Source organism: Centroberyx gerrardi, chromosome 21, assembly GCF_048128805.1.
Source record: "Centroberyx gerrardi isolate f3 chromosome 21, fCenGer3.hap1.cur.20231027, whole genome shotgun sequence".
NCBI lineage: Eukaryota > Metazoa > Chordata > Actinopteri > Beryciformes > Berycidae > Centroberyx > Centroberyx gerrardi.
Window position 1 is genome coordinate 11,029,004 of NC_136017.1, and position 15,877 is coordinate 11,044,880.

A 15,877-nucleotide genomic window follows, 5' to 3' on the forward strand; every position below is an offset into this window, starting at 1 on the left:
AAGCTTGTGACTGTTACCACAGAGAAAACTCAGATAAACCAAAGGAGAAATTACATTTTTTATCTTAGCCTAAAATGTCTTCTAAATTAGACAGTGGATAACACCATGGTAGCAATGATCCCATGCACAGAGATGCCACTGAAATCATTCAGCAACTCCTACAACTGTACCCAAGTAGATAGAAATACAACAAAGCACATCAATTCTACAAAGGTTTTAGTGAGGATGGGCCCAGGCGGCCTCTCCATTTTGGAGAGGTCACCTTCTCCACACTAGATGTCTCATTGTCCAGAGAAGGAAACCTTATTTGAGTTAAACTGGGGTACATCTTCTCCGATGTGTGGACCGCCTGACGCGGAGGACTGAGATGCTTCTGGGTGGAAGCTCAGCAGGTAGTGGTCTTGGAGGCAGCAGAACCTTGTGTGGAAGCAGGCTGAGAGTCTTGGAAAGCACACTGAGAGTTTCATCACCCAGAGAAGGGAACCCTATGTGTGCTAAGAGTCTGTGCCTTAGGAAGCGTACACTCAGCAGGCAGAGGGCTGAGAGGCAATGGAACCACACTAGGAGCTTCATCATCCAGAGAGGGAAACCCAATATTTGCCAAATGTGGGTACTTCTTTTTTGGTGTCTGTCCCATAGAAGGTGAAACATAACAATCTTCCAAACAAAATCAGACATCATACACAAATGTAAGTTTATTTACACTTTTCAGATTAACAATCATTTCAGAATCCACTGTTTCTGAAACATTTCCCAAGATGTTCATAATCATTTTACCAACAGCAATAAAGAAAGATGAAGTCATTTTGCTATACAACAAGATTCTCAGCTCATCATACAAATTACCTCTAAGTAACCGCCTTATATGGGCCAATAAGCTCCAAAAGTTTTAAACATTACACCACTGCTGTAGGGCCACTGTCTGGACTATTGCCCCATACTTTAGTCAGTAAAGCCAAACGACACTCACTGTTTGGCATGGGACTGGAGCTATGTGCCATGTTTTGTGCATTTTCATGCATGGGAAGGCAGTTTTATTAAGGAAGAAAGAAAGAAAGAAAGAAAGTATAATACGATACAAATACAAGAGGGACCGGCAGCAGAGCTGGCCAGCCCCTAAAAAACTCTTCAAATCTTAATCCTAATCATAGAAATAACTGCTTGGACTATCAATTCAGAAGTATGAGGAGGACTCGTCATTTTACTGAGGAGCTTGTGTTTTCTCTATGACCCTGAGAGCGATGGTCTTGACAGCAATCAGAGCTTCATTGCAGGCCTTGGAAATGTGAGATGGTGGCAGCAGGAAGCCATAACGCCCACGGTCCTGCAGCTCAAAAGTGAAGGAGTACTTGATGCCGAGGTTGTAGGCCCAGTCATCAGAACCACCAGGAGCCAGGTCTGGAGGATGGAAGAGAGTAGAGTAGAAAAGCTCAGATAAAACTAACAGCTATGTGGCTAGTGCAAACCTTGAAATCAACTGAATCAATCAAGTTAAGCTTAGCTTAGAGGATGAGGCCTACTTACATATCGTCTTCGCTCCAGCACCGTATTTGTAGGTGTTCCTATAATATCTTTTGATTTTCTGGGCAGCTTCTTGGACCATCGCAAGCTTTAAAAAACAGCACATGGCATCTTATTTCACAGTGCAGTTCAACAAACAATTACGATTAAGAATTAAATGAATCAACATGTATAACATCCCAATGTGTTCTCTCAGGTGAAATGAATTAAAAAGTTGTGTGTGAAATGCGTTACTTATGAAATTACCAGACCACCATGCAAAGTTTCCAATAACACTACAACTGATGATTATGAGTACAATTGCTTAAAATACTTCAGGATTTTTTTTTTTTTTTCCTATGACTGGACTTCTGGTTGCATTACACAAATACTCCTTTCAGATGAACTAGAAAATATGGAAACTGTGACAATAAGAGTTATCTGGTTCAGAAAGATTAGTACTATACTACAAAATAAAACTCAAATGTATCCACAAAGCATCTCTGGAGGTTAAACACTGATGACACCACAGACAGATTACAGTCTTCAGCTTCTGGATGGACCCGCTCACCAGGTCGTTGTGGTTCTCTGCTTCCTCCAGGGTGCAGGAGTAGGGGAAGAGCAGCATCTGGGAGTAGGAGTGGATGGAGAGGTAGAGCTGGACGGAGTCCTTGTGGCTGCGCAGGAAGTTGGCCACGGCCTCGGACTCGGGCTCGGACTCGGGGAAGGCGCCGCAGTAGATCTCGGAGCAGGGCGTGTCAGACGCGCCCTCCGCTAGAAAGGACAGAAGACGATGGGCTGTGAACTGGCATGCTTCATACTTCAAACAAAACAATGGCCTGAGTTCAGTGCGTTCATCAAGAAAAGATGATGCAGATCATGGCAAATTTCCTTCAGTTTGTTTATCAGCACTGTGAGCAAGGCTGAATATTCATGTGAGATTGTAGTAAGAGGAGTGAAACTGGAAGTCCCAGGCTTTCACACATGGACCAGAAAGCCAGGTGAATCTTGGGAATAAAGTTTGGGGAGAAAAATACAGGTGTGTCCAGCTATTTCTACATACAGTATCATTCCTGACCCGTAGAGTAGTGTGTAATCTTTCAACCGAAGTTGCATTTTTTCTTCAATTGAAGTTTTGTTTGAAGAAAAATTGAATATCACCAAAATTGGAGTCACAAGGTTTTTATACGACAACAGCTATATAAATCTCATATGCTGTGGCACTAATAAGTAACTTAATAAACCAGGGATACAGAAAATCAGGCAAACTTCTTGGAAAGTAAGACCCTGGATACAGAATGAAATAAACATACCTGTGCCAATTATTAGAAATCTACCTGAAAGATGTGATTTTAAGACTTTTCCTGAGCAAAGGTAAGTGAATGTTGGTCACTATGGGTCTGTAGAGTGGCCAGTATTAGTGGTTGATATTAGTATTAGTGTTAGTATTTGTATTAGTATTAGTGATAGTATTTGTGGCATTAATAAATCAAAATATTCAAAGTCACATATTGCTTTAACTGTAAAACATGGATTTTGCTCTCAGAGGATCAATACAAAGATGATACTTTTGAATAAGTCTGCCTTACAAGAAGTAGAGGCTTTCAAGAAATGTCTGCTTTTTGCCTGCTGCTATATGAGAGGAAGACTTACTGCACCAGTTGGCATCAAAGTTTCTATTGAGGTCGACCCCAACACAGAAGCTGTCCTTGCTGTAGGAGCGATTCTTCCTCCACATCCGGTTCTGAGCGAGAAATCAAATCCAGGAACAGGTACAAATTTGCATGAGACTGAAACTGTATATACCAATTACCAATATACCAACAGATTGTGTTTCAGGTGTTCTTACTGTTGTCCATGTGTACTTGTATCCATCAGGGTTCATAACAGGGAGAACATACACATCCATGTTGTCCAGTATGTTAGTGATGTCTTGGTTGTGCTTGTAATGTGACAAGGACTGTGGGGAAAAAAGAGTTTAGTAACACTGATTTTGCTTTGAAGCCCACTGTGAAATTTATCTGATTGATTTACCTGACATTTACTAGAATGTATTAAAAATGGGTTTAGATAAAATGTACTTACATATTGCACAAACCACAGGCAGAAAGCAGGGGAGACCCACTCTCTGGCGTGGATCCCACAGTCGATCCATATTGCTTTCTTATTCGGTCTCTCTTCTACAGAGAGCTGAGACAGAGAGATCCAGTTTTAAACTATCAGACACATGACAGCACAGTAAAATCACCAACTCCATGCCAGTGTTTCTATAAATCCACACCCATTAGAGTTAATTTAACACTTGTAGATAGTTTTGAACAGCCGCTCCAGAGCCATATCAGCGCTGTGAGAGGACAAACAACTCTCCAATCAACACTTCTCTGAATAAGTGTCACTGGAAAATCAACACGTATGAACACTGGGAAAATTTGACTGCACCTTCAGAGCGTAGAGCGGTCGCTTCTCATACGAGGAGCCGATGAGAACGACTTTGACCATGTCAGAGTGGTCCTGCGAGGTCTTGTTGATCCAGTAATAGATCTACAGCGGAGACAGCGTGTTCAGGCTTTAAATAGTATTAGATATCGATAGGCAGCACATACTGAGGATAAATCACTTCAAGCCAAGCCAGTGAATCATCCTCAATCAGCCTTCCTACTCTGAGAAGCTTGATAAACTCACTGAGTGTGATGAAAGCTACGCTTAGAAGCCATGTACGTATTTCTTTCCCCCACATTTGCGTGGATTGATTCTTTGAATTTTGCAAGTAAAAGTTTTAAATCACAAGTCTCTTTAGTTCAGTTCTAGTTGCAGTCTTGATTCATGAATTTTACATGATGTTTAGAAGTCTTGTTCTAAGATAAGCAGCCTTTATCAAACATTCATAACATTTCCCTAAGATTTTTGTGCTTTCAACAAAATCCAAGCCAATGCTGTGCTTTAAAAAACTGTTTGCTGCATGGGTTATATTGATCCTCTCTGATAATCTGTGTTATATCAAAAGTTAAATGAAATTTCTTTCATTATCTAAGGTAAGACTGCCACAGATCTAGCAACACAACTACTGGCAACCACTAGTAGTCATAGCAACCACTACTCGTACTAATACTTCAACTACTTTGACGACTACTACTACTACTACTTCAACAGGGCAAGACTACATTTGAACTACTTTATACTGCCTATGCAAGCACAAATTTTCTTCAGGAAAAAGTTGCTTTTCTTGTTCCAGTTCATTGTTCAGCATTATTCTTTGCAAGGATCATATGATGGGATCAATAAATCATAGTCACAGAAACATTTCTATCAATAAAGGCCCCTAACTTTCACAGCAGCCAAAACAAAATGGAAACAGACCCTGTATCTTCCTTGTGGCCTTCTTTCCCCACATTTACACACACACACACACACACACACACACACACACACACACACACACACACGTCTGTCCTTGACTAGGTGTTGATGGGTAAAGATGAGAAACCTACATCCTCCAGACTGTGATATCTCTCATAGTAAGACGAGCTGCTTCTCGGGTCTGTGGAGTCGTTCCTCGTCTGCATTTCCACCAGCTCATTGGTGTTGGCCAGTAACACTCTAAAACAATAAAACACGTTAAAAAACAAAACCTTGAAGCAATCACATGACTGGCATGATTCTTGGGTTTTCAGTCAACCGACGTACTCGTGTGTCATGCCGTGTTTCTGTAGCAAATCCTTGATGGTCTCTGAGCTGTTTACAGGGACAAACAGGTGGACCGGATCCTCTTCTTTAATGTACTGGGGTGACACAGGCTGCCATAACACTGTCTGGGAGACAGAATAGTGAAAGTTGAAAATATGCTTAGCGGCTAAATAGAGTGAAACATTCAGAGGCTGCATATCATTGCCGAATATATAGGAAAATATTAGATTTCTACCTCATATTGGGTGGACACATTCCTCAAGAGCTCAGCTTGTTCCTGTGTTTGCGGTGTGATTGATAGAACTTGGTCACTGAATAAAAAGAAAACAAAGCAATAACAGCAATCAGTAACAAATATGGCACTTTGTTTTGACCTGTAATTTAAATGCCCAAATGCAAGTTGTGTTAAAACCTGATCAGTGGTGTCTGGGATATTGGGGACAACAAATTACATAGACCTAGGGATTGTGTGTGTGTGTGTGTGTGTGTGTGTGTGTGTGTGTATGTGTGTGTGTTATTCAGATGTCACAAGACACATTAGTAATTGTGTGTGTGGCCTAACCGATTTTCTCCATTCGCAACAGTAACCCCCCCCCCCCCGGATAATTTAAAATAACTGCCGCCAACTGCTGCCAACCTCCTTGACAAGTCACCAGATCAACTTACTGTGTGTGTGTGCAGTCTCCCGTCTTGAGCAGCCCCTCCAAATTCATCAAAACAGCCAAAATCAAAAGAGCCTTCATGATGATGGGATCCAAAGCTCGTAGTGCCAGAGGATTTGGTCAAACCATGGTGGGAGGGAGACAGTATTGATTAAAGTCGTGTTTGTTTAGAAGTTAAACTTTACTTTTTTGAAGGAGCTAGGGCATAGATCAGCCAACAACACCGGGGGGAAGTGGGTTAGGATATTGCTTATACATTTTCAGCAACTTCAGTGAAACTATATAATTAAAAAAAATATCTAAACTGTTTTAAACTCTACAACCTCAATTTGACTCGACAAAAGCTGTAAAATTCAGACAGTCATACCTCCACACCAGTAGGTGGCGCCAAAGATAAATAAATCATTGCCGGGAAACCACCGGGGAGGAAAAAGTTCAAAGGTCATGTTGTGTTGTTAAATTCTCTGTTGGCAAGATGTCCGGCCACGACCAGCTGGTCCTCTGCTTGTGTGAATTAACTCGGTAAGATACACGCTAACATGTTTTCACACCTAATAGTTAATCATTTCTATATGGTTTGAATGGATAAACTGTTATTTGTCGGTTTTGGAAGTGTACATCTGGTGTACTGCTTTGCAACTGGATTGTTTCTGATATACAGTTCCTACCAATAAAATCAGTGACTATAGGTTTATATAACTAATTCATTGCTGGTGGTCGCTAAATATAATGTGTTGTTACTGTTTGTTTTGTTAGCGTTACTATGAAGACCAAGCATCATTATCTGTATCCACCCTAGCAAACAAATCACTATAATATTCCTGTAATATATGTAACAATATATTATACTCCTATAGGGACTTAAGGTGTCTTTGGTACATAGTAGTGAGTTTATAATGATCTTATTCTACTATATAGCATTTTATCTCCTATGCAATCACTACAGCAGACACTTCACGACTGCATTTAATAGTTTTACTGTGATATTTGTATGGTATACTACATAAAAAGGTGACTATAAACTCACTGTGTATAGTTATTTTTTGTAAGGACATTTCTAGGCCTCAATAAACTGACAATTTATCCTCTTAATTCGCTCTCAGCTGTGTTGAAGTGAAAGTGTTATTTCTCTGAGTGTTTCAGGTTGCTGTGGAAGTTGCTCCTGCCCCTGGTGTTTCTGTGTGTGCTGCTGATCGCGGTCCTGGTCCTGCTGGTGCTGGGCGTTCGCCTCTGGCTGCAGACCAACAGGAACACACGCCGGGCCAGAGACGGCCGTCCCACGGTGGCCTTCTTCCACCCCTACTGCAACGCTGGCGGCGGGGGAGAGAGGGTGCTGTGGTGTGCCATCAGGGCGCTACAGAATAGGTAACGTTAAACTCTTGGTGTTTTAGTTATTAGACTGCAGGCTCAGAGGAAACATCCACCCTCAGATACTGTTACACTGTTATAGCATCAATCAGTGATGTTCAGTGCATTCCAGGAGTTGTTTTCTGTTGTAATTTTCTTTTTCAGTGTACCCACTTTCACTCAACCTGCCTCGGCTACTTCTACTTCTACTTCAGTTAGTTAATAAAAAAAAATACACCTCCAAACAACAAAATAGGCCCAGAAATGCAAGATACATCACCAATAGCTGTTTTTTAAACAATGTTAAAGTGTTTTAGGGTGGATTTTTCCTAGATTCCTTAAATTCCTAGATCACCAAAATTATATGCAACCAAAAATAAAGAGTGGAAAGGTTCGAGCCTTGGAAGTGCCAGGAAAAGAAATCACTCCTGTTAAATTTTGGTTTGACTCAACACCCAGCCTCACCCACTCCTGCACAGGTACGCTGACATCAACTTTGTGGTGTACACGGGGGACCAGGGCGTGACGGGCCAGCAGATCCTGGACGGGGCGCGGCGTCGCTTCAACATCGCGCTCCCCCGCCCAGTTCAGTTCGTGTTCCTGAGGCACCGGCTGCTGGTGGAGCCCGGCCTGTTCCCCCACTTCACCCTGCTGGGCCAGAGCGTCGGCTCCATCTTCCTGGGATGGGAGGCGCTGACGGAGTTCGTCCCGGACCTCTACATCGACTCCATGGGCTACGCCTTCACTCTGCCGCTGTTCCGCTACCTGGGCGGCTGCAGCGTGGGCAGTTACGTCCACTACCCCACCATCAGCACTGACATGCTGTCTGTAGTGAGGGAGAGGAACCCCAGGTAACACCAAAACATGTCTGTGTCAAAGCTAATTGTGGCATATGGCTGTGTTTGAATACAGAATGAGGGTTTGTTTATCGCATTGTTATTGCTTCCATTATTTCTTCCATTTTTTTTTTAAAGGGGCATTAACTAATCTATGACCTTTTATTGATCACTATCAGTAGAACTTATCTCCTCCTGCACAAGTCTCTTTGCTGGTTTGTCATCATCTGGTTTAAAACCAAAGTATCTCCAAATGAAAGACTTTTAGGAACTACAGCAACATTTTCCAGTCTTGGTAGAGATATTTTTTTTCTCTAACGTGAGCCGATTCTTTCTTTTCCACTTTGCTTGTCGCTGCGTTTTTCCATAGATGCTCTATGTAAGGTTTCTCTCTTTCTTTCCCACCGAAGCTGCCTTCTTCTCCATCTTAACTTTAGTTTTGGTCACATGCATGCACGTTGTGCATTCAAAGGTTATGATTGTTTATGCATGATGGAAGCGCTTGATATACTACACTGGAACTTTGAGGGGAACTGAAAATATAACACTTACAATCCTGTCAAATTACTGGATTATTAATTGCCCTAATTCATTGGTATTGGTCAACAACCCTATCAACCCCCACAGATAGGCTATATTTTCATTTGTCCTATGAGGGACTTATTGACTTATTGACTTATTGCCCCTTTAAAATCTTATACATGGATAGAAGTTTTACAAGCACACTTGCCTGTTGCTGGTATTTTCAGCCCAAGCTTGTGCAAAAATGTCCTGAAGAAAATACCAGAATTTGGTGGCTTTTGCTCTCATTTCAGACAATTTATGGGTTCATCACCATCAGCATTAGGCTTTCGCTCCAAGTTGCTGCTTACTAACCGCCACTCCTGCCGTTGTCTTAGGTTCAACAACGCAGACTACATCTCCAACAACCTGTTCCTGAGTGCTTTCAAGGTGGTCTACTACTGCCTGTTCGCCCTGCTGTATGGCATGGCCGGTTCCTGCAGCGACCTTGTCATGGTCAACTCCTCCTGGACCCTCGACCACATCCTGTCGCTGTGGCGCGCGCCCAACCGGACCAGCGTGGTCTACCCGCCCTGCGACGTCAGCGCCTTCCTGGACATCCCGCTGGAGGAGGATGGAGACAGGAAGCGAAGCTCCATCGTGTCTATCGGGCAGTTCAGGCCCGAGAAGGACCACCGCCTGCAGATCAGGGCGTTCAAGAAATTGATAGACAAGAGAGGGGAGGGGCCGGGGGGCAGGGAGGCGCTCAGGATGGTTCTGATCGGCGGATGCAGGAACCAGGAGGACGAGGATAGGGTGCTGATGTTGCGGGGCCTGTGCCAGGAGCTGGGCGTGGCGGACCGGGTGGAGTTTAAACTGAACGTCCCCTTTGAGGAGCTGAAGAGAGAGCTGGGGGAAGCCACCATCGGCCTGCACACCATGTGGAACGAACACTTTGGGATAGGTAATGTATTGCACGGCAGTTAGAATTATTGTTTAGACTGTGTTATTGGTCCCCACTGATCGGATTTTCACGAACGTTAACGGGATGATGCATCATTGCTTCATTCTGCCATTTTTAAAATTGCACTGATTGGCCCAACGGGGGCGCTACAACGTTTGTTTACTTGTTTGTCAATGTGTCGCACAATATCTCAGACACTGCTGGTCAGATTTTGACGAAACTCGGGGGTATGATGCATCTACCACTGTGTTTCAGCATTTTCAAACACTAAATGGCCCAAAGGTGGTGCTGCTATTACAGGGAAAAACAAGGAGACATGTTGACTCCTGATTGGCCCAGACAGATACTGCATCAATTGTGGGGGGATGACATGTTTACTGTTGCCTTGTTCAAATTTTATTATTTTAAATTATATCACAAGAGGTTATACCCATTGCAGCTCACCTAGAAGCACCCTTAATGATAATAAACCTCACTGATAATGTATAATACCTGATAATCCAACCAGGCCTCTGTTGTCCAAGAGCAGACGTTTTCAGTTAACATTTTCACATTAATAGACGCTCCTCTCTCTGCACTCCCCTGCAGGTGTGGTGGAGGTTATGGCTGCAGGGAAAGTCATTCTGGCCCACAAGTCCGGCGGGCCCAAGCTGGACATAGTGGTGCCCTTTGAGGGAGGCCAGACGGGCTTCCTGGCCGACGACGAGGACGGCTACGCGGAGGCCATGGACAGGATCCTGGCTCTGCCGCCTGCCACCAGGCTGCAGATCCGACGCAACGCCCGCCAGTCCGTGGCTCGCTTCTCAGACCAGGAGTTTGAAGCCTGCTTCCTGGCCGCCATGGAGCCACTAATGGGGACGCTTGAACGATGAGAGGAGAGGACTTTGTGTGTGTGTATGTGTGTGTATGTATAGCTAACCTGATTGTGGCTATCTGGCACCTCAAGCACCCCTACACTATCAGACGCACTTAGACAGGCCATAGGCTGCATTCACACTGTAGGGCAATGACAAAATCTGATATTCTGTTCATATCCGATAGTTTGGCCAGGCTGTTCGCATGGCTGTGTGTATGTGGCACAGATCAGATGTGTCCAGACAGGCATGTTGACACGGCTAATACATGAATTGATTGTTAACTTTGTTGACAGCTCAAAGCTGGAATTCAATAATAAGGTGATTTTGAAAGGAGAAAGGAGGCAGTACATTTGATCTTAACTTAAGTGCAGCCCTCGTTGCAGCACTCCCTGAAAAATCTGATTTGACACTTTAGACACAAATCACATGGACCAGTATCAGATGCATAGTGTTTTTTGAAAAGATTAATATAAATCTGATACTGCTAACATTTAATTCTATCTGTATAGACAGCAATGGAAATATCAGATCTTTGCCACATTTGGTCAGAAACTCAGTTTTTTGTATGTAAATCCAGCTATATCCTGTAGACATACTGTAGTTCTGTTAGTAAATAAGAGATTGTCCTATGAAATGACAATTCAATCTCAATCTCCAGTGATACATGTATTTGTCTATTATACTGCTGTATCCCCTTATTTTTACAGGGCACATTCCATCTTCCTTTGTCAGTCGTCCCAGTTTTGTTAAAAAAATAGAAAACCTTTCTATTCAGTGTAGAGAAAAGGTTGATGAAGGGATATGGGGGAACAAATGAAACTTCCTGGCTGAAAAATATGTTGTGATATTGTACATTGACATTGTTACTTCATTTATTGTTTACAAGAACCAAAATTGATGCTCTACATACCCAAAATGTGAAGTATTTTTGATATTGATTATGAATGTAATAAAGATGTAATAGGAATGGGGAAAAATGGTTAATTACAGCATATTGATGATTGTTCAGAAAAGATGACCAGTCACTGTACTTGTAAATAGGCTGTGATGCACTGTATTGAATATAAATTAGAAGAAAGGTCCTTCCAAGTGCAGTAAATTCCTATTCTACTCCATTTGATTCTCATAGTTGCTGTTCTCTTCACAGTAAAATCCTGTTCTGTGCTAGTCTGTTCTTATCAAACTGGCTCGCAGCGCCAGATGATCAATATTGGCATGATGTTGAAATGAACGGACTGAGGTCAACGATCTGTCAAGTCAAGTCAAGTTTGTTGGTGCAGCCCTTAATGACTGTTATAGCCTCAAAGGCCCTCACAACGCCCACATTAGAATAAATAAATTCTAATGTGGGCGTGAAAAATAAAAATGACCTTAGGCCCTCAGCTGAGGACAAGGAAAAACTCCCACCGTCCAGAGGAAGGAGAGCAAAGAGAGAGGAGCAGGGTTGACAGAGACAAAAATGAGTTAATGGAAAATGATTGACTTTATTCTCTGCTTCAGGTTGTTTTGTGTGTGTGGCTCCATTTCTTAAACTACACATCCTCTCCTTTCATATCCAACTAGCTGGACTTCGAGTCATAACTAACTAAATCTAAAGCAGGGTAACTTACAGATATGATACTCATGGGAGACATAAGCATAGGCGACACTGAGGTTGGAATTGTCTTATCTGATATTGACCTTTAACCTGTCTGCAGAGCTCAGTACAGTTAACATATGCAAAGTCTACTTTCACATCTAATACTCCAGCCCTTTTACACATCAATTAAAGTTTTTGAATCTGGGCTGTCGGGTTTTGTTTTCTCTATGACCCTGAGAGCGATGGTCTGGACAGCAATCAGAGCTTCTCTGCAGGCCTGGGGAATGCGAGATGGTGGCAGCAGGAAGCCATACTCCCCGGTGTCCTGCAGCTCAAAAGTGAAGGAGTACTTGATGCCGAGGTCATAGGCCCAATCATCAGAACCACCAGGACACAGGTCTGGAGGATAGAAGAGAATAGAAAGGCATGAAAATATGACTCTTTACACACATCATAAAACTCCAGATGTTATCGTTTACCCCCTATGAGTATCAACCAGCAAGATGGTGGGAATTAATTCTCTTTTTCCCTAAAGAGTGGTCCACTGCGCTTAGTATTAGGAATTAGTAGAAAGCTGAGTAGGACAGAAAGGAGGGGAGATTCAATCCTAGTCCAGCAGGCATACATGTGGTTGCAGAAGAGAGGATGGGGAGGGTGGGGCACTTTATAATGCCAGCTTGCAGTCAGAAGTCACTTACAAATCGTTTCTGCCCCAGGTCCATATTTGTATGTACTCCCGGAGGATGCATTGATCTTCTCAGCTACTTCTTTAACCAGCCCCATCTGTTGAAATCAGAGAAACAGCTCGCTTATTTCAAAATTGAACAAAACTACATAACAAAATGATGGCTTCGACCAGTCAGAACCCACACAGCGCTCCAGTCGAATCCCTTCTTGAGGTGTAATAGTTACCAGTTCGTCGTGATTAGGCACTTTGTCCAGAGTGTAGGAGTAAGGGAAGAGCAGCATCTGGGAGTAAGAGTGGATGGTGTAATATATCTGCACAGAGTCAATGTGGTTGCGCAGGAATTCGGCCAGAGCCTGGGTCTCTGGTTCAGAGTGAGCAGCTGGGCCGCAGTAGGTCTCAGAGCAGGTGTTGTTAGAGGCCCCCTCCGCTGCACAGACCAGAATACTGTGGTGAGATTTACAGTCAAAGTACTTGAAGTACTCCTCACTTCCACAGAAAAGGATGATTCATGAATTCAGATTTATCATCATATCTTTCATAAATGATGTCAAATAGTATTTAAAATGTTGTTCCCTCAGTTCTCATTGGACTGAACTGCAGGGTGGAGGAAGGTGGAGAACTGTAGTGTGAATACAGGACGTACTGCACCAGTTGGCATCAAAGTTCCTGTTGAGGTCGACTCCGGTGCAAAGGCTGCCCTTTCTGTGGGAGCGATTCTTCCTCCACATCCGGTTCCGGTTAGTGAACTGAAAGGTGGAAATCACTGCTTTAGTTAAGTAAGAAAGAAATGTAGTGTGCATTGTGTAACACACCAAAATCTGAGCAGAGGTCTTCTGCATGTGTAAGAAATAAAATGAATATTGTGCGTTTTATATGAATAACACACTCTGTTCTTTGTGTCTTTTGTCCTACTTACTACAATGATGTAATCAGTGCTTGAATGCATGCATGATCACTATATATGGTTATGTGTGGTTTTAAGTGATTCTATAGGTGGACATGCAGTTAAAAGTCCGAACTGGTGGGTTGGTTTTGAGCCAAGTAGGTTTGGCTATGGGCCAAGATTTATAGTTTTGTTTACTTCAACCTATATAAGTAAACTCCTGTCTTGGTCACTTCTTTGTTGCTTGTCTGGAACACTGAACTGAACCATGCATGTCTGAATAAAGAATCCACAGAAGACTCTTGAACCTTGCTTATTCATTTTGACCCACAACGGGTGAAGTAAAACTTTGCATTTACACATGCCAGGCAAACATCCAGCACTCAGTCAACACTGTAGCTGCTACTAGGGTTAGACCGATATATTGTTGGTGTTATATCAGGCCTATACTGGCCAGTCTGTAAAACCTGCAATGACATTTTCTTTGCACATTTCATTTACTCATTTAATTGTTCAGTTATGCTATTAAGAAGCTGCTAACCCACCTGCTAAAATTTCTTTTTTATGGGTTTCAGTGGGGAGTTTCAGTGTCACATGATGCTCTAAATGCTGTTTCAGGGGCTTTTGCAGAGAAGAAGAAGAAGAAGAAGAAGAAGAAGAAGAAAAGATATGGGGGAAAACACTGAATACTTGTCATTTTTGGCATGAAAATGGTCAAATTTAAAATCGGCACACAACATTGGCTATCAGTGACTTCAAAAGTCCCTACCCTAGTTGCTACTTTGATAAAATGACTGTACATGTCACTCCTTACCGTGCGGAGCCATGTGTACTTGTATCCATCAGGGTTCATAACAGGGAGAACATAGACATCCATGTTGTCCAGCAGGTGAGTAATGTTTTGGTCTTGCTTGTAATTCGTCAAACACTGCAAGGAAAACACAAGACCACAGTCGGCTGAAACACTACTTTCCACCAGTGATCATAAATAATGCACTTTCTGATAAAGCATCATACTGGTTGCAGTTTCTACTCGTTAACACTGGATTTGATTATCCACTGTACTGACATGTTGCACAAACCACAGGCAGAAAGCAGGGGAGATCCACTCTCTGGCGTGGAAGCCACAGTCCATCCATATTGCTTTTTTATTAGCTTTCTTTTCTCCAGACAGCTGAAAAAAGAAATACACATTTTTGCTGACAGTGTCACATATGATATGCAAGATGTTCTATTAGTTTTGAGTAATCACTGGGTAATAACGGTACCTTCAGAGCTTGAAGTGACCTGTTCTCAAAAGACGAGCCGATCGAGAAGGTTTCAACCATCTCAGGATAGCCCAGGACGATGTCTTCTATCCACTCATAGATCTACATTGGAGTTTCAAAACACTGGATTTACATAAGTGGTCAAAGGGATCTTCTCTAACGTGTGATTTTTGGATTCACACTAGGACGAAAATATAATTTGGCTCAAAAAAATACATGTTGAGGTTTCTAGGTGTTTGGGTGGAAAAGCTGGAGTCTCCAATGGTAGAGATGAAAAAAACAGGAATGTGTTGTTTTTTTTACCTCCTCTAGAGAGTGGTAAGTCTCATAGAAGGATGAGCTGCTACGCGTGGTATTGGGAAGCCTTCTGGTCTGCAACTCCATCAGCTCATTCGTGTTGTTCAGTAACACCCTGAAACGAGAGCATGAGTCTGGGTATGAACAGAGCTGTCAGTGGGGATTTCACAGTGCTGAAAGCATGCCACATTCAAAAAAGACTGGTAACAAACATACTGGTGACTTATGCTGTGTTTCTGCAGCAGATCCATGACTGCTTCAGATCTGTTTGCAGAGACAAACAGGTGGACATCAGCCTCCGCTTTAATGTGCCAGGGTGAAACAGGCTGCAGTAACACTGACTGGGAGAATATAGACACAAGATTATGGAGGAGGACACAGTGAAAATCATACAGCTCGGCAATTAATAATCCATCTTGCAACAGATGTTGAAATATCAGCAGGAAAAAGGGACTGAGGTGAAAATGATCTACGGTAATATCTATCTATCTGAAATCAATTTTTACCTCATATAGTTCTTCATGACGAGTTATGTTCTCCAATATGTCCACTTGCTCTTGTGTTGAGGCTCTGACTGAAAGAATCTGATTGCTGAGAGGGACAGAAGTGAAGCAAAGCATGAATCAAACTATCTTGATGTTGTTAGTCGATCACTCCAACTGTAAAACAGTTAAATGTCTCCATATAAACAAATCAAACTGCAGGACATGCAGCGGTAGAACTTACTGTGATGCACAGTCTCCCGTCTTGAACAGACTGTATGAGTTCATCAGAAAAGCCCAAATCAGGAGGATCTTCATGGTTGCGGTGG

The 15,877-nt window shown here is 42.7% G+C and overlaps 3 protein-coding genes across 3 annotated transcripts; 1 reads left to right on the plus strand and 2 right to left on the minus strand.

Moving 5' to 3' along the window:
• Positions 1-281: 281 nt before the first annotated feature.
• On the minus strand, positions 282-5,927 carry cpb2 (carboxypeptidase B2 (plasma)). Its single transcript, XM_071897880.2, has 12 exons — positions 5,851-5,927; positions 5,420-5,495; positions 5,185-5,309; positions 4,989-5,097; positions 3,940-4,041; positions 3,586-3,690; positions 3,350-3,460; positions 3,154-3,244; positions 2,072-2,274; positions 1,525-1,609; positions 1,206-1,398; positions 282-441 (listed from the first exon to the last, which is right to left on the minus strand). Exons 1-12 carry the CDS (start codon positions 5,925-5,927, stop codon positions 282-284), a joined length of 1,437 nt encoding a protein of 478 aa, XP_071753981.2.
• A 394-nt stretch (positions 5,928-6,321) lies between these two features.
• On the plus strand, positions 6,322-11,876 carry alg11 (ALG11 alpha-1,2-mannosyltransferase). The gene is made up of 5 exons (XM_071897894.2): positions 6,322-6,368; positions 6,990-7,211; positions 7,673-8,044; positions 8,929-9,494; positions 10,083-11,876. The coding sequence occupies exons 1-5, from the start codon at positions 6,322-6,324 to the stop codon at positions 10,364-10,366; spliced, it is 1,491 nt and encodes a 496-aa protein (XP_071753995.2). The 3' UTR covers positions 10,367-11,876.
• A 229-nt stretch (positions 11,877-12,105) lies between these two features.
• Positions 12,106-15,866, minus strand: LOC139910568 (carboxypeptidase B2-like). The gene is made up of 11 exons (XM_071897879.1): positions 15,793-15,866; positions 15,573-15,657; positions 15,283-15,407; positions 15,073-15,181; positions 14,770-14,871; positions 14,571-14,675; positions 14,316-14,429; positions 13,262-13,364; positions 12,843-13,045; positions 12,629-12,713; positions 12,106-12,329 (listed from the first exon to the last, which is right to left on the minus strand). The coding sequence occupies exons 1-11, from the start codon at positions 15,864-15,866 to the stop codon at positions 12,106-12,108; spliced, it is 1,329 nt and encodes a 442-aa protein (XP_071753980.1).
• Between the last annotated feature and the right edge of the window lie 11 nt (positions 15,867-15,877).

Bases quoted from the DNA above. Each gene is read 5' to 3' on its own strand.
- alg11 (XM_071897894.2), top strand. From the start codon at position 6,322: ATGTCCGGCCACGACCAGCTGGTCCTCTGCTTGTGTGAATTAACTCG. The intron at 6,369-6,989 runs GTAAGATACACG...TGAGTGTTTCAG, and splicing joins TGCTTGTGTGAATTAACTCG to GTTGCTGTGGAAGTTGCTCC. The intron at 8,045-8,928 runs GTAACACCAAAA...CCGTTGTCTTAG, and splicing joins GTGAGGGAGAGGAACCCCAG to GTTCAACAACGCAGACTACA.
- LOC139910568 (XM_071897879.1), bottom strand. From the start codon at position 15,866: ATGAAGATCCTCCTGATTTGGGCTTTTCTGATGAACTCATACAGTCTG. The intron at 15,408-15,572 runs GTAAAAATTGAT...ATATTCTCCCAG, and splicing joins GTCATGAAGAACTATATGAG to TCAGTGTTACTGCAGCCTGT. The intron at 12,330-12,628 runs GTAAGTGACTTC...TCTATCCTCCAG, and splicing joins ACCTGGGGCAGAAACGATTT to ACCTGTGTCCTGGTGGTTCT.
- cpb2 (XM_071897880.2), bottom strand. From the start codon at position 5,927: ATGAAGGCTCTTTTGATTTTGGCTGTTTTGATGAATTTGGAGGGGCTG. The intron at 2,275-3,153 runs GTAAGTCTTCCT...TGTCCTTTCTAG, and splicing joins CTTTGATGCCAACTGGTGCA to CGGAGGGCGCGTCTGACACG. The intron at 1,610-2,071 runs GTGAGCGGGTCC...TGTTTTTTAAAG, and splicing joins CAGAGAACCACAACGACCTG to CTTGCGATGGTCCAAGAAGC.